Source organism: Aquila chrysaetos, chromosome 3 (assembly GCF_900496995.4).
Source record: "Aquila chrysaetos chrysaetos chromosome 3, bAquChr1.4, whole genome shotgun sequence".
Classification (NCBI taxonomy): Eukaryota; Metazoa; Chordata; class Aves; order Accipitriformes; family Accipitridae; genus Aquila; species Aquila chrysaetos.
The window spans coordinates 35,128,655-35,150,348 of NC_044006.1; the positions used below are offsets into that span (position 1 = coordinate 35,128,655).

Consider the following 21,694-nt stretch of genomic DNA (forward strand, 5'->3'; position numbering starts at 1 on the left):
TAATCCTTTGCTAGACAAGTGCAAGTACAATAGCAAACTTCTGCTGAACTTCTATAATTTTTTTTTCCCCAGATTGGCCTGTAACTTGACAGGCAAATCATTTTGTAATAGCTGCTGAATTAATGTGAAGTCCATAATTCAGATCTGAAACTCTTAAATGCAACTTCTCCATAATTGGAAATTCAGTGCCTAGATGTCTGTCAGGGACACAGCTATTTGTATCATGCCAAAAACAACTTGGTGGTTTGCAATCACAAGGGAAAACTTAGCTTCCCAGCTGGCTGATGGGATGTAATCTGACTCCTACTCAGTTACCAGAGTGCTGCAAACATGTGTTCCATTTGTTGACAGAACAATTGTCCTGGATAGCATTTACTTACTATTCGGTACTTTCATAAATACTATAAGAACTTAGGTTGTATAGCCGAGAAAGTGCAGGCAGCAGGTTCCATTTTGACTGTGATGGCCTGGGGCCATCACTTCTAAGCACACTGCCAGCTTACTCAGTAAATCCTCTAGACTGGAGTACAGCAATTTAGGAACTGAGAAAGATCATGCTGTACCTTGCTTTCCTTAGCTGGCCATTCTCATTTCTGGCTGCTCTCTTCCTGCTCTAACCCTCATAGCTTCTTTGCCCAAAATTGACTAATGGGTGGGATTTGTGCCACAGCGATTTCCAGACTGGAAATAGAGTAAGTCAGTCATTAGAATAGAAATCACATGCGTGGAAGAGTCCTCAATGACAAGAACAAGAGTGTACTTTGACAGTGGCTCAGGAAAATATTCAACTGTGATCTGGTTTTTCTAGACCCTTCTGCGGACATCCCACCTCTTAGAACAATCTGATGAACGCTTCTTCATTAAAAAAAAGGTACAAGAATAGATCAGATTACAAGGACCTGGAAAGTATTACTTTGTTGTGTGTTATCTATTGGTGATTTGTGAGGAGTCATCTTTGCTAAGAAAAATATTCAGAGGGACAGTAATCTCTGGATTTGTGCTGTAATCGCTTTATCTCCTGAGCAATGCAGCTAAATTTGCTATTGATTCTTCTTCCTTTCCGTTGAGAATTTTAATGTAGTACATTGTTATGGTATTTAGTCTTTAGAAGTCTCAGATAGGAGACTTGAACTTTCTAGAAGTCGCATTTACACAAGGGACTTCAACAACAGTCCCCTCATGAGGATGTTATATCGTCAGTAATTCCTAATCTGATTTGCATTAGGGAATACATACAGCTCATTAGCAGCACTGTCATCTTAAAGTTAATTACAACATAACAAAATGTGGGACATGAATTTGACTTGTAAATAAATGTTTTTTATATCCATGCTCCTCTATCAGTGCCAGAAAACCGGAGATAGTGGGGATGATGATCTATGCAGTAAGTATTTCTCTTTAAGTGAGGGAGGAAGCAAAGTAGGCCACCCACTTCCTCCCCCAAAATATCACAAAGCTGTGCCTAGTGGGACGTGTAACCTCATTTGCATCAGTCATGTCCTTCATCAACAAACACATTTTTCACTATCCTTTCCATGCTCTGTTAGAAGCAACATTCAAATCTGTTCTCTCTCAGGAGGCCAGGAGTGAAACAGTTGCCTTGCTGTATTATTGGTATATTCTTGCCAATGCCAATCTTCTTGCTTAATTCTCGTTTTAAAGTAAAGGTTTCCTAACTCTTGTGGAGAAAATAGAAATATATAGCGTTCTGCTTGAACATAAGAGTTGGAAAAGGCAATGTTTAATAAATTTGATGAAATTCAGTAACACACAAGTTGCAATCGGTAATTAGATAATATTTTATTATAATTTGATATATTATAATGATTTATTTAAATATTAAAGGACTATGACTTTGTTATGTCACTGTTTTCTGTCCCTAAGTACCTTACCTCTCAAGAGCTGAAAGTTCTCAAGTATAGGAGAAAAGTATCTGAAGTTAGACATGCTTTTTGGCTACGTTGTTGGTCAGAAAGCAAAGACCACAACAGCAAATTGAAAACTCAGTACATAGTAAAGATACTTCATTCAGAAAGGTAGTGATTACATGAATATAGTGTCTATTTTTGTTATTATTTTTTTAGCCAAGTTACATAGTTTCATAGACAAAAATTAATACTGATAGTGTACTGAGTAAGGAATGGTTCTACTGATAAAAAATTACCCCCCGCTTTTATGTTTAAACTGACTACTGAGAGAAAGGAAAATGATGTTACAACTGTTTTTAAAGGTATAGTCACCAGATCCTGGGTGAAGACCTTGTGGTATGACATTGTGAAATAGAAATGCCAACTCTGAAGGCATTTTGTATGTAGATAATTGGCATGTAGTTAATTGGGTGTTTTGGAACTGAGTCCAGAGGGTGTCCAAACTCATTTAGAAGTTGGCTTTTCATCACAACAGGTATGATTAAACTCCCTGGGGTGATGGAAGAGAAATTGTGTGGGAAGAATATGATCATCTAAAGAGCCTTATGGGAAAAGAGATTTGGTGTCCCATATTGCACAACTTACCTCAGCTACCTGGAACCCAGGATATATGAGTATCTTTGGTGCTTATTTGGTATCTTCTTTCTGTGCATGTGAAAATTTTTTACAGGAGTTGACTAATCTTTAATATTCTTCCCTGGCTGAAGAAGGGGTTGAAGGTTAAACTCCAGACTTTAGGCTAAGTACTGCTGTAATAAAGGGTGCTGATTATTTTGATGAAGTGAAGGCCTGCATGGGTGAGGTTAAAATATTACACTGAGAGCCTATATAGATAACAAGGAACAAGTGCAGCTGTGAAATGTGTGAGACCACAGGATTGGAAAGAACTTCTTGGAAGCTTTTATTGGAAGAGTCCTCTCCTACTGCAGGCATTTACATGTTAAAATCCTTAATGACTACTTCAAGGTCTATCTTTAAGTAGTTTCTTGCTTTCTCAAGGTTGCCATAGACCTGTCTCAAAAGGAGTCCCTAGACCTTCATTCTGCTGGTGTCTAGAAACTTTTTCCAGCCTAAATTGTGCCAATGTTGTCTTTTAAGTTAAACAGCTGTTCCTTTCTTTGTCCTAGGGAAAAGTAAATATCATGGCTATCATAGAGCTAAACAATGTGAAGGTGGAATGTCAGGAAGGCCTCTTCTTGTAGTAAGCCGGCCACGATGATGCTGAGTTGGCGCCCTGATCCAGTAAGCGTTAAACATATGATTAAGTCAGAGGATGGATTTCACTGCTTTTCTATATAGGGGGCTGAAATTTCTTGCATTTGAGATGTTGCACACAAGCTGGATGGGAGAAGAAATACAAATTTGTGTTAAAAATCAGCTGCATATATTTTCATATGTATAGAAATTTAACTGAAAATTTTCTTTAAAGTCTGCTGCTGCTACTGTTGCTTGCTGAATTCCTTATTTGTGTTACTGTATTCGGACAAGGTAGGTACTGTGTATGAGTAAAGCCGGTACTAAAGAGGGATAAATAGCAATAGATGGACACACAATCAAGACATTTGGTAGTTTATTAGAGACCTTTCATAGTCTCTGACCATGCCTTCCAAAATGGCCAGGTTCTATACACTGAAGCTAGTAAATCTTTTCCTTCTGTCAGAGGTCTGTACTGATTTCAGTATTGTGACATACCAGAAAATGATTAAGCGGTAGATTTTTTTCTTTTCTTGTTTTAAAGACAAACTGAAACAAATTTCCCTAGACTAAAAACTCTTTTTGAACTATGTAACAGCTCAAACACATATCTGTTTTAAAATGTGTATTTTACTTTCTCTTTATGTGGAAGAAAAAAGAAACATAAAGACAATTGATCTTCTGAAAGACAGGAGAATTGAGGAGAGAAAATGAAGTGGAAGTGATTTTATTTCCTAAGTAACCTGTCTTGACTTGCTATATACCTTTCAAACCTACTTTACTCATCTGAACCTGTACTCATTCAAGCTAGTGACTGTAATGATGGTGACGTCACTGTTTTGTTTACACTGAAATCTCTTTTGAGGGCAATCACAACAGAAGTGGTTTTAGGAGAGGTATTGATTACGCCTCAACTTTGGAATTTGGTAATTTTGGTATACCTCAAACATGCTGCACTTGTCCTCTAGTCTGCTTTTTTTTCTTAGGTTTAGATTATGAACTCCTCAGGCCTGTGATTATTTCTTCATAAGCATTTAAAAACCGCATAGAACAATAAATCTTCTGGAAAGAAACAAGAATAACTTTGATCCTTGACCATATTAATATACAATAAATATTTAGTCATGATTTTGCATTTAATATTACACCCACAAGCTGTGTGGAGACAAGCACTCAACACTTGTAAATCTTAGTTTAGGATCTGCCAGAATGCAGGTTGCTATTAGTTTTGATTTGACCCTGTTGTTCATGTGCCTTGTGAGATGGTGTTCATTTACACAGTTGCTTCAGTTTGTTGGTTTTTTTCACAAGACCATTCTTACTACATTCAGCACACAAAATATGACAGCATTTACTTAATGAACAACCTCTCAGTGTTTTATCTTAGTTGTGCAGACTTAGGATGTATTTATTACTTTATTATTTACTGCTCTGGGGGTGAAACTATTATTTTTCATCTGTGCTTTTTACTAGTATTCAGCTTTACATGTCTGATTGTTTTATAAGCATTGACTTTCATGACAGCTTTCACAAGTGTGGGAAGGGGTATTTATTCTTTTGCAGATGGCTAGCCAAATAATGTCAAGAGCTTCAACTAATCTTCAGTATCCAATTTTAGACCCCTGCAACTGGTAATTTTTTTTAAGTGTTAAGTATTGTATAACACTCATCTTTAAAATGCAATATCTTCTGGCTTTACTTGCAAATGTCTTTGGCTTTTTTGCAGTCTGAACCTGGCAAACAGGTACCTAGAATGTAAAGAATGCAGTTTATTTGACCACGTAGGAGAAAGTTTCATTTTTTTAAATTGTAATGTAGAAAGTACATTGGCAGGGGTCCTGAGACTCTTCAGTTTTTCTGTTATACTCTGCCTCCTAGCAGAGAACTGTTCTCTCCCTAGACCCTTTTCTTTGCCTTTAAGAGCATTAGGCCAGAATGCCTCTTTCTCCTTTTGCAGCTCTAGTTTGTGTGTTTCTTTCCTCACCCCTTCTTCCCCCCACCCCCCTTTTAACATCTGATACTTACCTTTCTGATCCCCAAGACATCAGCATCTTTCTCCCCAAGCTTACTCCACTTCTTTGCTTGGAGCCAGTCTTCTCACCCTACCCAGGTGTTTCTTTCGCCTTCTGTACCCGTGTACCTGTGATTGTTTGCACTATTATTTGTGTCTCTTTGCCCTTATCCCTTTTGTTTGACTTTTATTACTCCTATTAAATGTTCTTTGTTCTAGTGCAGCTGTAAGAACCAGTTGTTTGCATATGGCATCCCTCTCCCCCTCACACAGTGATTTAATTTCTTGAATTTCTGTTTGTTTCTGCCAGCATCAGATGCTCTAGTGAGAAAGAAGGGCCACTCCCCTTATCTTGTTTTCCCCCTCAGCCCCTCTCTCCTTTTATCTTTCCATTGGTGGCTCCTCAGTCTGAGGCTCTGTCCTGGCTGTGGAAGTAATTTCTGCTTTCTCTGGGGAGAAAAGGTAACAAGGACTATGGAATACTGACTTCTAGCATTTTCTTCCTTCATCATTCTTACGGCTCTTCTTAGGGGCACTACTGCTGCCAAAATAATCTCCTCTTGTGAGTACCCACACCAGGTACTCCCCACCATTAAAGCTGACGATGTTTTCATTAATGATATTGTGTCAGCCTGTAAGAACAGCCAGTATTAACAGACAAAAACCTTGAGAAAGAGTCTGCTTTGGTACAGGTAATAATGGCTGTTGCAGTTATGCCATCAAACACTGTCTTTTAATCCTGTTCGTGAGGTCTGTGGTAACTTCCTGCCAGAGGTCACACTTGCCAGAGCAGCTGACGACTGGAGTGGATCGGATGCTGGTGTCAGGCTGGATGGAAGGTGCTTTTATCAGCCCCTAACTTCCTTCCTTTGAGCCCTGTAAGTGCCTGATAGTTGGCAAGGAATTAAAGAGCAGGAGAGTAAAGCGTAAAGCCAACACTGATGGCTCTGCCTTAAGGATACAGGCAATTTCCTAATCAGAGATCTGGCTTATCCAACAATTTCTGCCTCTTCCATCCATGTCCGAGAATGTGTGTGGGGGTGGAGGGGGAGGAAGAGGAGTGGAGGAAAAGCACCATCAGGCCACTCTCGGTGGACCAGGTACATTATCTTATTAAAAATACTGATGATCCACTTCTTCAGTGCCACACAAGCCCTATCCATCTCCTTTCCTATGTCATCTGGTGTGTCAGTGACAGTTGCACTTATGCTTGTATGCACAAAGCTGGCCTGTTTCTATTTCAATAACGGCTTTGGGAAAAGGTAGGTTTTGAACATTATGAAGTTCTGGTCAACTTGATGTGAACAGAGGCATCACTTTCTTTTCACTCAGGCAGCATGGCATGGGGAAGCTAGGTTGGCCTTTTCTGCTATAGTTATACCTATGGTGACCAGATGGAATGCAGTGAACAAACAAGTTTTTCAGCTCAGCAAATGACTGGGTGTTCACCTGGAGATACTGTTCTCAGTATAGTGTGCCAAAGGAAGTATGATGAATGAATGCTGGGGCCTACTGCGCCTTGATTTGTCTATCGGGTATTCTCTGATGCCAGGGAAAAGAGCATCTCGTCAGTCAGAGATCCCTCTTCAGAGATCAAGAGGATAATGGAAAAGGAACATCCTTTAATGCAAAAACCTAACTGACATTCACGTCAGTAGGCTCCTTTTTGATGGACTAAACATTCTTCTCATTCTGGCTGAGTTTTTAGAAACACTCTGTTTGCTGTCCCCTGAGGAACCTCACCAAATACTGTAGTTTACTGCACATTATGGGAAGTCCTTACGTTAGATATTACTGTTCTCTGGGTTGAGTCCTCTGAGAATGGAGAAGTTCTATGCTCGTGAAGATGGGTTGTATTGATCCCAATGTCAAAGGAGGACCTCTGTGATCTGCCTCCCAAGACACCTATTTAGCACTAATCATGTGGGACCTGAAGTTACAATCCATCCGCATTATACCCATGCTGTCTAGTGCGAGATCATTTTCAATGGTTTATCTGAGTTGAAACTCTGCCAGTGCTGTTCTTGGAAGAGGAAAGGGCAGAATAGGTCACAGTTATACTGCAGGTATATCAAGGCACTTCATATCGAGGTTATTATTTTTGTGGTGGTTGTGCACAGTGCTTTATTTCTGTCTATTACCTGTTCAAACTCAGCTCAGACCTGATCCAGGTCATAATCTTTGATTGAAGAACGTGTTAAGATTACTCCCAGTTCAGTCAGTTCCACGCAGCTTGCCTTACTTCCTCTCCTCAGTGCAACTAGGCAGGTGTAGCTTACACTAATGATATGTTCCTCAAAGTACAGGTTATAGTGACCTGGTGTAGACCCATGCCAAGTCATTAATTTGAAAGCTTCCTCCGAGTTGTATGGGTCAGGAGCTCTGGCCTTACAGCCAGGATTGATCTGTGCCCGGTGCCATCCAACAGCGTGTGCACCTGCAGTTCCTTCCAGGACACCTGCTTCTGTTCAGAGAAACAGTGAGCTATTTTCGTCTGCAGACTCACCTGTCTCTGCCAGTGCCTTTCCTGAAAAGCGCAGAGAGGACTACTGGTCACCAACCAGCTCTTCTTGCCCACGCTCAGGCAGAGGTTGAGAGCCTTTTGCTGTTCTGTGGCCAGCCTCCAAAGCAAGCGGGACTCTGAAGCTGTGCTAAGCCTCCTGCTGGTAGGCAGTAGGAGAGGCCTCGTTTGCCTCTGCAGACAGGTTTACATCTTTGTCTGCGGGCTCTGCAGAGCCTCCTTTTATAGTGTTAGTCCAGCACGGTGTTTGCTGATGCACGCGTTCCTTTCATTTGCTGCTTCTAAAGCTACTGATAAGACCAGCAGCTCTCTCGTCTCCATTTGAGGGGGCTTGTTTGAGACCCAGTCTAATTCTGATGCCCTTGCCTTGATCTGTCTCGACCGTGTTACATCTGCGTCAGTCAGCCCGCCTTCTCTTTTACACTGCATCTCCTGTGATTCCAGTCTGATCCTGAAATCTCTGTGCCTCTCTTCAAGTGACCCATCCAGACTTTGTCACTTTCAGAAGACAAGCTGGGACTGTGCCTGCAGCGAAGTCACGGATATTTTCTTTCAGAGTTCCCGTGCCGTATGTAACAAGTAAGCCCTAAGCACAAACCATCCCGAAAGCGGTCCAGGGTATTGGCTGTATCGCACGTGTTGTGGAGCTGCGTGGCACCTCTGCCCCGCCGGGGCATGTCAACTCGTTGCATTTACAGGATTAGAGCTTCATTGACAACTGGGTCCAGAAGTCCTGTGCAAATAAGGGCTGCCTTCTAGTCTGGCCAGGCAGGGTTTCAGGGTGGAAAAAGGGGCAACAGCATACAACTCCCCCCGCCCCCCAAACTAGAGTGGGTGTAGTTAGGAGAAGCCCCAGGGTGATGATGCCAAGGGTGATGATTTCCGAGCGTAGGAAGCACGAAGGGACGGTTCGCCGGCTGCGCGCGTTGCCTGTTCGGTCCTACCGGCACAGGGGGCTTTAGACCCCAGCGTGCCCAGGGAGGGTGCCGTCTTCACAGGGGCAGCAGGCAAGGCGAAAGTTACCTCTGCTAGACGAGTGTAAACGGCTGTTTCTTTCTAAAAACTTTTACTGGAGCGAGGCTTTACAGAGGCAGCCAAAAGCGCAACCTTGACACCGTCCCCCCTCCAGCCTGTTGAATAAAGGACTGTTGGAATATTTATACAAGGGCAAGTAATGTTATTTTTGGAAGTGCTGAATTATTTTGGTTACTTTTTTCCAAAAAACTCCAGCCCGAGGCAGCCACCTGGCACGGAAGACCTCAGCTGGCGCGCTAAAAGCGTTGGCAGAAGTCACCAGCAAGTGACACGGGGTGCTGCGCGAGGCCAGCGTCAAACCGCCACCGGCAGCGCTACCGCTCGCCGCCGACCCCGCGGCCCGCCCGCGCGGGGGGCGCCGGCCCCGCCAACCCGCGTCTCGAGCCCTTCCGTCAGGCGGAGCTGGCGCGCCCCGCCAACGGCCGGCCTCCGCGCGGAACGCGGCCGAGGCGAGCCCGCCACGCGGCTCCGCGTGCGACCGCCGCCGCCGCCGCCGCCCCCTCCCGCGCCCCGCGCCCCGCCCCGCCGCGCCAGTCCCCGGGGGGCCGCGGCGGGGCGGGGGCGTCGACGCGCCAGGCGCTGCGCTCCCTCCCATTGGCTGGTGGCGCTGCCGGTCGCGCGCGGGGCGGGGGGAGCGGGCGCGCCGAGTCGGTCTGGGCTCGGCCCCCGGCGCGGCGGAGTAGTCGCGGCCGCCCCGTCCAGAGGGCACCAGCGCCGCCCGCCTCCGCCAGCCAGCCAGCCAGCCAGCCGCGCAGCCCCAGTCCCAGCCCCGGCTCGCCGTCCGCCTCCCGTTCCGCGTCTCTCTCCCGGGCGATCTCGGCGGGGCCGCGATGGAAGAGGAGCGGGCGGGCGAGCAGATGAGACCGTTGCTCACCACGGTAACGCGGGGGTGGGGTGCGGGGGGTGTGTGTGGGTTGGGGCGGGGGGGGGGGGGGCGCACAAAGGGCCGCCGCGGGGCAGCGCCTCCCGCCTCGTGCGCGGGGCCGCCCCGCTCCCCTTTTGTGACGGGGACGGGGCTGGGAGCGGCGGGGACCCTCCTCTGGCTCCCCACCCCTCGGCGGCGGCGCCGCCGCAGTTACCTGAGCGCCCGGGGCTCCCCGGCCCCTCTCGCCGCGGGGCGGGAGGGCGCAGGTGTGCCGGCCGGCCGGCCGGCCTCGTGCGCGCGGCCGTGCCGCCCCCCCCCCCCCGCCCGCCCCCGCGGCGAGCGGGCGGGGGGCAGCGGGGCCGGAGCCTTTGTTCCGCCGCTGAGCTCCGGGCGCCGCCGCGGCGTGCGCTCGGCGGCTGCGGCCGCCCCCCCCCCCCCCCCGCCTTCCTTTGTGAGATCCCCGCGGGGCTTGTGCCGGCGGCGGTGGGCGGCGCGGCCGCCCCTGGCCTCGCCTTTCTCCCTGCCCCCGGCCCCGCTCGCTGACGAGTTCCTGGGCGAGGGAGAAGTGCGCACACATGGCGAGCGGCGAGCTTCCCCTTGTCCTCATGTTGCCCGGCCGCGGAGTCGGGTCAGGTGGTGGATACGGTTCCCCAGCGGCTTTCTCGTCTTTGGGGGGGGGGAGCGTTGGTGGGGGGAGATGGATAAAACTACGGAGCTCCGGTTCATTTCCTTCCCGGGCCGGTGGCTAAGTGAAGCAGACATGTGTAGCCTTACTTCCTGTGCTACTGAAAAATACATGTGGTTCCAGAGTTGTAATTTCCCCTCCCTTCAGATGACTCAAGGTCTGGATTTTGTTAATGAGCCTCTGAGCCCTCACTCTGATGTTCCCCTTCAAGGCCTTTTCCAAAAAGGTGTTGCACAGCGACTTGTTTTCAGTGCCTAAAGAGGAGGGTTGTGTAGTTTGTGACACAAAGAATGCTGCGACGGACAGAGAAATAGCACTGAATGAAAGCACGTGAGTTTTCATCATCTTTCCGCTACTCTTCAAGGAGAGACTTTAGTCGCGTTTGGTAAAATTGGCAATCTGTTGAAGTGCTAGCTTCCTGTGACATCAGTGTGTTTAGTGTATCTTTCCTTTGTTGTAACAGGAGCATTGGTAACTTAGTGGTTCAAAGTTCCATGAATTTTGCAAATTCCTTGGATTATCACAGTCTTTGTACGTTGGCTTCAGAAACTAACATATGTGCTCACCAATAAAGGTTTTGTAGATCTATTCTAGACCGCTTCTCTGCCTTCTTGTCTCTGTCCCAAAAAGGCACATTTCCAATTCATATTAGCTTGTTCAAGATAATTCTTGGTACGAGCAGACTGCTAGATAGATCTAATTCATGTTAAAACTACTTTGCCTCTCTGTGGGAGGTATCTCTTCTTAGCTGGCAGGAGAATACTCCCATCTAGTAAAGAGATGCTAGGCTGTATGGAGCAAGTTGCAAAAGCTTTGGACTTCAAGTGTATAGGGTTAAAGTGGAAGGTGCTGATGGTTGCCCTCAGGTGAATCCAAATGAAAAGAGGATTGCAGACTTCATGAAAGTCAGCGTGCCCAGAGCACATTTGTCAGGCCAGGCAGAAGTCATTTAGGCTGCTGAAACAGAAATTAACTAGGGGCTTTTGGGACAGACGCATAAGCTGCTATACTGCTGCATGGTCGTTTTTGATGTAGGTGTTTTGAACAGAGGTGTTCAGTGGAGTGGTTCAAGTTGGTTTCTTCGAAACAGCAACGCCTAGTCAGGAGCCTGACTTTTGTGCCGAAGTGTATTCAGGAGGTAACTGCAGCTGAGACAAAACTGAAACGGTTAGAAAAGTGAGAGAGCGGAAAGATTGGTAGGAACTAGAAAAAAAATTTCTAGGGAAGACATGTGAAATAAATAGCTTAAAGAGAAGACGGGACATGCTGATCTTTGGGCAATTACGTAGTATAGCAGTGTTGGATTTGTTGTGGTTTTTGTATGCAAGAGGTTTAATTTTATATACACGAAAGCTACTTAATCCAAAATACGAGTATTTTTGATAATACAGCTTGACTTAGTTTTTCTAATCCTGTGGTTCTGGTAGTACAGGCCACCTTCCTGCTAGTAGAGCTTGCTGAAACTGCTTACACGTGCATAGCTTTTTCAGAAATAAATGTCTCAGTAAGATGAAAGGACTTTGTAGAAAGTGTGAATCAAATCTGAGAACTGAAGTGCTGCAGCTTAAAAATACAGAGGCATGATCAAACACAGAACTCCCTAATGCTTCCTTTTCTTCTTCCTCCAATGTTGGTAAATTAGGTGGTTCTGTGTTTATATAGTATTAGCTATATAATGAGTAAGCTCTGGTGCTTCTCGTATGGAGGAGCACCTCTGTCAGTCACCCCCTTCACCCCCCCCCCCGGATTTATTTCATCAAAAGTATAAAACACACCTTAACCTTGCTTGTTTTGTATTTTAGGTCCAGTCTTAAAGAACAGAATCATCGAGTGTTTAGGATGTTGGTATTTTGAGGAGACTGCTTGGTGGCAGTGTGTACCTGAAAGTTGGAAGAGGGAGATGAAACAAATGCCTGATATAGTTATTGCAACCAGAGAGCAGATGATGATCAGAACATCTGGGATGAGTAAAGAATACAATCAGAAAAAGATATGTAACTGCATAAATCCATGGTTCTTTCATACCTTACATACTGTAAGCTGTTCTGCCCCTCATCTTAGAAAAGATGCATCATTATTGGAAAAGGTTCAGTGGAGGGCAATGAGATACAAATTAGTTCCTAGATGAGAAATGATTGAACAGGCTAGGACTTGTCAGCCTAGTAGAGATGTTGGGACAATGATATTAAGGCTCTATATAACTCCTGTGGAGAGAGCAGGTGAAGACGGAAGAGGAGGCACGCAGTCAAATCAGAGTTAGGTGCTAGGTTCAGAACAAACAAAAGAAGGTGGTTCTTCACTCAGCGTAGGGAATTCACAGGTATACTTGCTATACAATGTATACACAAGAAGTTTTTGTGGACTTAAGGGGAGGCTGGGCAAGCATTGGAAAACAGGTAACGTTGAGGTTAGTAAATGGATGAGCAACAGCCTCAGGAAGTCTGAGTTGAAAGTAGCTGTAGGTCGTGAGAGTATAAGGAGGAGCTGTTGTATGCTTGTCTTGTTTTTCCTCTTCCCTCAATAGCTACTTATTGTCATTCTTTTTTCATTTAAATAGGAGTGGAGCATGTTAGTATGTTGCTTTCTATACAGTGGTGATTTTGACAGTTGCAGCGATGGTATTAAAATGCTAGATGCTGCGTACCAGTGATCTTGGTTGTAGCTTCTAACTTTTGTCATTATGGTGTTCGTTACCGGGTGGTTTGGTGGGTTTCTTTGCAAGAGCCCTAAGTAGCATTTAAAGGAACGTATATTGCAGTTCTGTTTATAGGTATTTTGCAGGTAATATTTTCAAAATACTTTGTGTTATCTTAAAAAAAGTAGAATGGAAACTTTTTTTTCTTTAGTATTTGATACTACTTCATGTATATCATAAAATGTTCACAAGGTCGTAGACCATGCAGTATGTCTAAGTAATGGGCTTATCCTTCCTTGTGTTGTCTTTTTCTTTCAATGGAACAAATCTGCTTTTATCACTATTCTACTGTAGATGGTAATAGTACTGAAGGTGGCTCTTGTTGGAGAAGGGTGTATTTCCAGGCCTCTACTTCTGGCTTTCCTAATCAAAGTATTAAAGTAATGTGGTCTGCCATATCTCATTGAAGAGGGCATTAGTGTCCCTGTGCTTCTTCTGAAGTGGCTACGTGGTTGGCTACCACTTTATTTTTTAACAGCTGTGCATGCACGTTATCAGGTGAGTTTTAGACTTACCTGTTCAACAGTGGTTGTGTTTCAATGACAGCTTTAGGCTTTCTCTTCAGGCTTCATTTGAAGACTCTTTTGGGTATGGCCCACTTCAGCACACATCATTGCCTCAATGGGGTCTGTCCATTCCTTTATACTGATGCATCTTTTTAATGCAACAGGGTAGTGTCTGGTACTCCCAACTTCTCAAATCCGTAACAAAACCCATGAAGGCTTGTAGGAGTAGGGTAACAGATGTCAGAACCACTTGAAGTAAAAAAAATATACAAATTGAGGAGAAGTACCCCAACTGTCAGAATCTGCTGGTAGTTACAACAGTTTAATAATCAAAAATAGTGCTTTTTCTTTTCAAGAAAAATCTTAAATATGACTTCATTTTCATTAATGCATTTCAAGGGGGAACCAGGTATTTGGTGACAGCTAGACTGCAATACATGGTTTCTGAACTAAGCTTTGGTCCAAGTTACTGCATTTCAGATAGCTTCGTAACTGTCTAGCTATGTAGTACTTCTCTTAGGTGGTTATTGAAACAATTCCTTTTAAAATATGTTAGAAGTCTTGATTTACCTTGGTGGTACTTTATATGTAAGAATGTAACTAGCATCAGTACAGTAGAACAAAGTTTTACAGAACTGACTGCTTCATATCTTTCCATGTATCTTGGATGACTTACTGTTTTAGAAATTAAATAGTGAAAAGTGTTCTTTTGTGTGATTATTGGCCACCTTATTTGACATGTGGCTTTTGTGATGGTAAGTCAAATGACAGGTCTCGCCAAGAATTTTATGCTGGTACGTATAAATTTTTTTTGTATTGAACATAGTAAGCTCGAACCGGTGTTTTCCCTTTATGGCTGGAAAAGCGTAACTGAGGGTATGTTTGTACTGCATCACTGAGGACTGTGCAGGGAACTCTCCTCCCCCATGAGTTCGTGGCATCTGGCTGAAGAACACATGCTCTCCGCAAGTTAAAGCAATACGGTTACACTGGTGTGGCAGTGCCCTAGCTAAATAGCCCTGATGAGAGAGAATTTTACTAGTCTGGCAACCTTGCAGACCTGAATCTGTGACTTGAGAGACAAGTTGCTTTTCTGTATTGTGCTGTTTGGGTAGGGTGCATACCTTGTACAACTTGCACCGTGCAGGGGGCTATGAGCAATGTCACTGATCACCTTTGGGTTAGAGTACTGTAAGCTGCTAGTAAGTGTGTGTGCTGGCAGTCTTTTTCAGTTCTTAAAAAGTTACCATGGCTGTCAAAAACTTGATGTGTTACTTGAGAACTTTAATTAGGCTTCATTGCAGTAGTTTTATCTGCTGTAGGGTATACTCAGTTGAGTAGTTGTTGCCTTGTATCCATGTGATTGATCTGCTTCTGTAGGTGACTTTAGACAAGTCACCATGGTGGCTGTTGGCTTTTGAATATTGATATCCTTTACACAAGGATATCTGACACACAAGATCTTTAGTGGCCCTGAAGTAGTACTTAGTAAATAGAGCTGCTCTATAACTACTGATTGATAAAATACAGAGTATCTAACTTGAATGTACTTGAACTTAGCTAGGGAAGGTCTCCAAAGAATACTGTCATGCTTTTAGTATAGCATATTCTGGAGTGATAAAGTTTAGGCACATTTCAAATTTTTTGCTAAAATTAAGATAGCTGTCTAGCTAATGTTTTGAAATAGTGATATGAATAGTGAAATTCAAGTGAGGTGTTTGTAAATAAGCAGACGGAGAAGAGCAGCACAAGCTACTTAACCCTGTAGATCACTAAATATCTGAATGCAAAAATGAGACTATTGATTCTTCTGCAGATGATCTTACAATGTTCGTAAATATGTATTTCTAAATTTACTTTTGCACGATTAGCAGTAGGTGACAATATTACATTATTTTTAGAAGCACAACATACGCATTTAAAAAGTCCGTCCTGACATCTTAGAAGCTGCTTTTTGTGTTACTGAGAATAAACATCGATTATGCAAGCATCCCAAATCTACATTGCCAGCATATCTCAATGGTTATTAGAAGGGATTATCTGTGTAAGAGTCTGTGTTGGTTTGTGCTTGGCATCCTCTGAGTTCCTTGTTTCACTGGGAGTTAAATTTGCTTCAGTAGAGAGAGCATGTCATGACAAAGGAAATGTGTATTTTAACCAGTAGATGGAGCTATTTTAGTTACATATCAGCATGCCTATTTATGTAAGTTTTTTGAAAACTTTCCTAAAGTCTTTTCAATCATTTTTTTCTTTGGAGTATGGCTCATAGTTACTTTATAATTTCTTTATCTACTAAACGTTTTATTCTTCCAGTAACAGTGCCAGGATTGTACAGCAGGAAGGCTATTCCATTTTTGTAAATGTGTAAAAAAGAGTGAATGCTTGTGCTTTATGGGAATTACAGCTATCTCTGTAAATTGTCCAGTGTCACGTGAGTAGAGCTCTGTAGCCTTTGTACACCTCGTGTTGCCTGAAGTAACGTTTCGGAATATTGATCTGTAGTGTTGTATCTGACAGTCTGGATGCTCTTGTGACTTCTGCCTAGGAAAGGCTGTTAGCTCGAATGGAGATTTTTGTTTTTCCTACTTCAATGCCTTAAACTAAATTGACTCAAAGCTATGTAATGGAAGGGTTGTCCTATTTGGGTATACTGGCACAAGTTGTTTTATTTCGGCAATGCTGAAGTGCTTCATAACCTTGAAACACCCCCGGCTTATTAATTCTAGCAAGTCCCATTTTAGCAGAAGTATTCGCAATGCTGTCCTTGTTCTATCATCTTGTATCCTCCTTCAGCATCCACTTCTCTAAAAGGTACTTTTATGTTTTTCTTAGGGTTTGACACTCTGCCCCTGCATTTGTACTTAGTAATGTACCTGATAGACCTTCCCTTTCTCCCACTCTTTCAAGTCTCCAGCACTGAAGATTATTTTTGGTGAACACAGTGTCAACTTGAAGAGTAGGACTTTATTCAAATCTTCGTTTTGAACTCTCTCAATACATGGTATTTTGTGAGGTATAGGTGTGTTGTCTTCTTCCCCAGATTCCCGCTGTGAGACATTTTTGAGATTTCTTGTGACTCAGTTTTGTTGAGTTTTTTTTTTTGTCTACTTATTCAATCTCATTGGAAGTTTAAATTTTCTACAAATGATACACAATTAGTACTGATATTTTTCTTAAGATGTAGTTGTGCTGGAAGGCATCTAGACTTGTCATGTTGGCAGTATGGCTAAGACAGTGACCTGAAATGCCAAAATATTTTTAAACTTAAGAACAGACTTGAAGTTTTTTTTTAACTAAAAGAGAGTCTTCAGCAGAAGTTCCCAGATTGGAGCAACAGTTTGACAATAGGTGCCCAATTTAACAGACTTCTGGAGTCTTCCTCCAAACAAACTGGAGCTTCCTGTGAATGAAGCATGTGGGCAGAGGCTGCAGAGAGGAAGGGGGAATTACCACCATCTGATGTGTGTTGGAATTCTGCTGTTTGACCTACTCTGTCCTCTGCTACTGTTCCTTCTACAGTACAGATATACTACTGAAGATATTAGCTGAGGTCTGCTTTTAGGTGGGGAGAACTGAGGACTCACATGAAAACTTAAGGGTTTTTTTGTTACTATCTTTTCACTATCAGGGCATGTGTGTACTAAGAGTGTGTATAAGGACAGCATGTCTTGAAAAACTATGCTTCCCTAAAGTGTAAAGTGAAGATTTTTTTTTTTTTATCTCCCCCCGCCCTCCGCTCATTGTTGCACTAGGCTGATTCCTCTGCATTTTCCATGACTAATGTCTACTAAATATATGCTGGCTGTGTCTTGACTGGGATCTATTTTGGGATGAAGAAAAAGACAGCTAAGTGATTGTAAATACCTAGGTTATGGCAAGGGTAATGATATCAATTATTCCTTGCTAGAAAAAGCTAAGAATTTGCTTCAACAAAAATTGCCACTTCTGAACACCATGACTGTTTCACTAGCAGAGTATAATCACAAGACTAGAAAATGTCTAATCAGGCTGTCTTGTTTGTATATCTTTGTTACCAAAGAACAGAAAGAGGTTAAAGCAAACCTGTGTTCATAGAGGTGTTGTGATAGAATCTCATTTGGTGCCCATTTCTGGAATGTGATTGCTTCTCAGTGCAAAAATTCTGCTGCCATGTCAAGAGATTCAGGCTGCTGTGTTCTGGATCTCAAAAGTCATGCTAAGCGGAAGCATGTGTGATTCCTTTCTTTCAGACAGGGTTATGAGTAAGCTAGTACAGCTAGTAAATCATGTTTATTGCTAACTGATCAGACTTCAAGTTCACATTTAGAAGACCTGATTCTTCAGATTTTCTCTTACATTTGTAAGACAAAGATGTATAGCAGATGCTAATGTGCATAACACCTTGTTGTACAAAGATCTATTTTCTGTTGTATAACTTCAGTTTTGTAGGAAAAAATTAAGATGCGTTTTCTCCCCTTCATATTGCCTTCTGCATCCATTGTTAGTTTCAACTCCAGCAGAGCTTTGGCTTACCTAACTCTACCCCTGCATGATTAGATAACGTCTGTATATTCTTCCCACCCCTGCTTCCACCTTCTATGTACTCTGTTTTGCATTTGAGCTCAGTCACAGGTTCCCTTTTCTTTCACGTTGGTCCATTGTCAGGCCTGCTTGAATTCCTGCATGCAGGAATTGTCCCTCTTGTGCTTTGGGGAGGTTGTCCTTGAAGATCAGCCAGCTCTCACAGGCTTTCCCTTCACCCTCCATGGTGGTCTTCCATGAGATTCTACCAAGAAGATCCCTGAACAAGCTGAAATCTGCTCTCCTGAAGTGCCCTGTTGTAACTGTATGTACTGGGTCTTGCACTGTACACTGTACTATTTGTCTTTCTCGCTTTTCTCAGGACTTTAAACTCCACAATGTCATGGTTGCTGCGGCCAAGGCTACTCGTAATTTCCACATCTCTGTCTGATTCTTCCTTGATTGTGAGCAACAGGTCCAGCAGAGCAACTTCACTAGTAGGTTCATTGATCACTTGCACCAAGAAATCATTTTCAACACACTCAAGAAATCTCCTGGAGTGCTTTTGCTTGACCACACCTTACCAGCAGATAGCAGTGGTTTTAGGCCCCAATGTGTACCAGGGCCTGCAATTGTGAAGCTTCCTCCAGCTTTCAAATGAAGGCTGCTTCTTCTTCCCCTTCTTGATCAGGAGGTCTGTAGCAGTCACCTAGCACAGCGTCACCCATGTTGGACTGTTCTCTGATCCTTACCCATAAGGTCTTGACTGTCTTGTCACTCGTTCCAAGCAAAGCAGTGTTTGTTGTAGCCAGCTCTTTGCATAGATTGAAACACATGTTCCTTAACTTTCCAGCCTGTTTTTTCTCAAGAGCTTGTATCCATCCATTTCAGCACTCCAGCCATGTGAGCTGTCCCACTGTGATTCTGTAATTCCTGTGAGGTTATAGCTCTGCAACTGTGCATGGGCTAAGTCTTCCTGTTACTTCCCATGCTGTCTGCGCTTGTGTGCGAGCACTTGAGATGGGCCCCCAGACATCCCTCTTTCAAAAGGGAAGTGTGAGAGCCTTCTGTCATGTGTTCCCTATGTCTTCACTTCTCTTAAGTGTGACAGCCTTTCTCCACGATGCCTAGTTTAAAGTCTTATTCACAAGCTTAATGCGCTTGGTGGCAAAGATACTCTTGCCATACTTTGTCAGATGGTTCCTGAAAGAGGTTCCTGTGGTCATAGCAGTAAAAGCTCAGCTAATAACCACATAGTGACCCTCTGGATGCATCTACTCTGCCCTGAGCCTTTTGCTTCTCACTGGAGAGACTGAGAAACAGCACCTGGGCCTCTTCACCCTTGCCTGCAGTGCTCAGTAGTCACTCCCGATTCGCTCAGTAATTGCTTTTTGGAAGTGTCACTGGCATCCGTAGGGCTTAGCAGGGAAGTGCAATAGTTTGAGGATTGGACGAGCCTCAGTCTTTCCAAAACATTATTCAGCAAGCAGAAGACCTCCCAGGACCTCCTGCTTACCTTCCCTGTTGTGCAGTGTGTTCATTCCCTCCTGCATCTCTCTTACCTGGCCACTCAGCACCTCAAAGATAGCTCACGACCCTCAGATGAGGCCACTGCTATCAGCAGCACCAGGGAGGAGCAGTGGGTGCTCCCTGTAGCTCAACACCTGGATGGTGACATCCTCCCAGTGCAGTTCTTGGAGTTGGGATCTCTGATGCATGAGGGTCAGTTGCTTCAGCTGGCGTTGGAGACTTCAGCCTGTAACATGTTGCACGATCTTGAATGGTGTTCAGGGCCCTTTGTAGCTTTGTCCTGTGAACTGCTGTGACATCTGTTAGCTGACTGTTGGCTGAGCCCTGGGCGATGTGCTGTGCCCATGTTTATGTTAAACTATTAAGCCTTACCATCTAGTTCTGTTCACAATCTAGATTAAAAACACGCATGTTTATGTGAATGTTTTGTTCTACTTGCAATTGGTTTCTGATAGACACATCATGTCAATATTATTTTAACAACTCCAATATTGTAAACTTACTTGTAATGACTGCTATTTCTGCAAGGCAGCTATTCATTAATAATAATCATTAATGTTGTTAGTTGGCTGGTGCTGTTGTGTTGGCTGATGATGTTGCATAACTTCTTGGCTTCTCAGTTTGTAGGGACTAAACACAACAGATTTTCATGTTTGTGTTTTGCCAGGTCATGTGCCTGTAATAATATAAGTCTCTTTCCCTTACCTTGAAACACTTCATGAGTGTTATGTAGAGGGGAGACAGTTCTGCCATATTGGAGATGCTTCAGTTGAAAAGCCTAAATTTTCTTCTCTTTTTTTTTCTCTGTGGTTTCTGTTAATGTAACTTGTTGCAGGTGGAAACACTGCAGCTTTGGTCTATGTTCTAGGAATTACTTTCTTCACCTCTGTCTCTTTTATAGAGGGGGTTTTAATTGAATAATGTTACTGGTGCTTACTAGTGCTAGATAAAACTAGAGTATCTTCTTTCCTAGTTGCTCCCCAGAAAGAACACTTAAAAGAAGGAATCCTTCTGTGGGTCCTCTAACTTGTGAAGTCAAAGAACTAATTGCAAGCTCTTTAATTAGCATTCTAAACAATAAGGTAGGATTATTTAGACTACTGCTAGATTTATTGCTTCTTTATTTCTATTTAAAAAAGAGCTATTGGAAAGATTGTATTTAAACTACTGCTAGTTTTAGGCTAGTGATTTTTTTGCATTTTTTTTTCCTTTGGCTTGTACAGCACTATTGTGAGGATATACTATTATGTAAGTGCATGTTTCTTTAACATGTCAAACATATTTCCAGACAGACTTCGTGTACGAAAAAGGAAATGAGAAACTTCTTGGTGAATAGCCACAGTTGGTGTTACTGTTGGTGGTAAATTCTTCATTTTGTTTGTCAGATGACTATACCCTACCAGTCATGCATTTTAAAACTGTTCATATAAAGACAAACAGATAGCATCTGATAGTTATTATGACTCATTTAAGGAAGTGATAAAACCCAAGAATAGCAGAGATCCTTTCCTTTTTCAGCTTGATTTTTATTAACATTGTTGCACTTGCCTGCCCTTGAGAGATATCAAAAAGGAAATTAAGAAGGCAGGTACTCTTGTAATTAATATTTGGATGAATTGCAGATAATTAGATAATGATAGGATGGAAAGACATGTTTCAGCTTAGAAATTAAGTGTACAAAACCAGTTATTGGACAGTTTTAATTTTAGATTGTAAATGCAAGCAAATTCATTAAAGGTTTTCTAACTGATTTTTGTGGAAATTCTTGAGTTTTTAAAACTGCTGATGTATGCCAATCAAAAAGGGAAGAATATCAACCAGGTGTTTTTGTTGGCATCAGTGTTGCTATCCATTACCTGCCTTAACTGCTGATGCTATATAAAATGCTTGCAATTACTTTACATTTTTTTAGAAATGTAACCAGAGTTTATTTTCAAAATATTTTGTAGTGTACTTTGCTAGATTGACTTTGCTTGCTTTTACTGAAATATGTAACTGTATATGATTCTGTGTATGGTAAGGATAAATATTCTTGGGTCTTGTTTTATACCCAGGTGCTTTAGATAGAGCTTCAGCTGAGGAAGATAAGTTTATTAATGTTGGGAGTATTTTTCCTTAAAGTCAATATAATGAACATTTATTTTTCAACTAAATAAAATTATAGATTCAAGCCTTCAGAACAGGGGACTCAAAAAAGGTTAAATATCTGATCCCCAAGAAAGAA

The 21,694-nt window shown here is 43.0% G+C and overlaps 1 protein-coding gene across 5 annotated transcripts in view; it reads left to right on the top strand.

Annotated features, from left to right (window-relative positions):
* Positions 1-9,338: 9,338 nt before the first annotated feature.
* SLC4A7 (solute carrier family 4 member 7) overlaps positions 9,339-21,694 on the top strand; it is a 96,886-nt gene continuing 84,530 nt past the window's right edge. For 2 of the 5 annotated variants that reach the window (XM_030007816.2, XM_030007818.2), the window contains exon 1: positions 9,341-9,567. In XM_030007816.2, coding sequence (XP_029863676.1) covers positions 9,520-9,567 — 48 coding nt within the window. In that variant the 5' untranslated portion in view covers positions 9,341-9,519. Of the gene's footprint in view, positions 9,568-21,694 lie in introns of all 5 variants that reach the window. The other 3 variants (XM_030007823.2, XM_030007824.2, XM_030007819.2) reach the window with 2 other exon arrangements.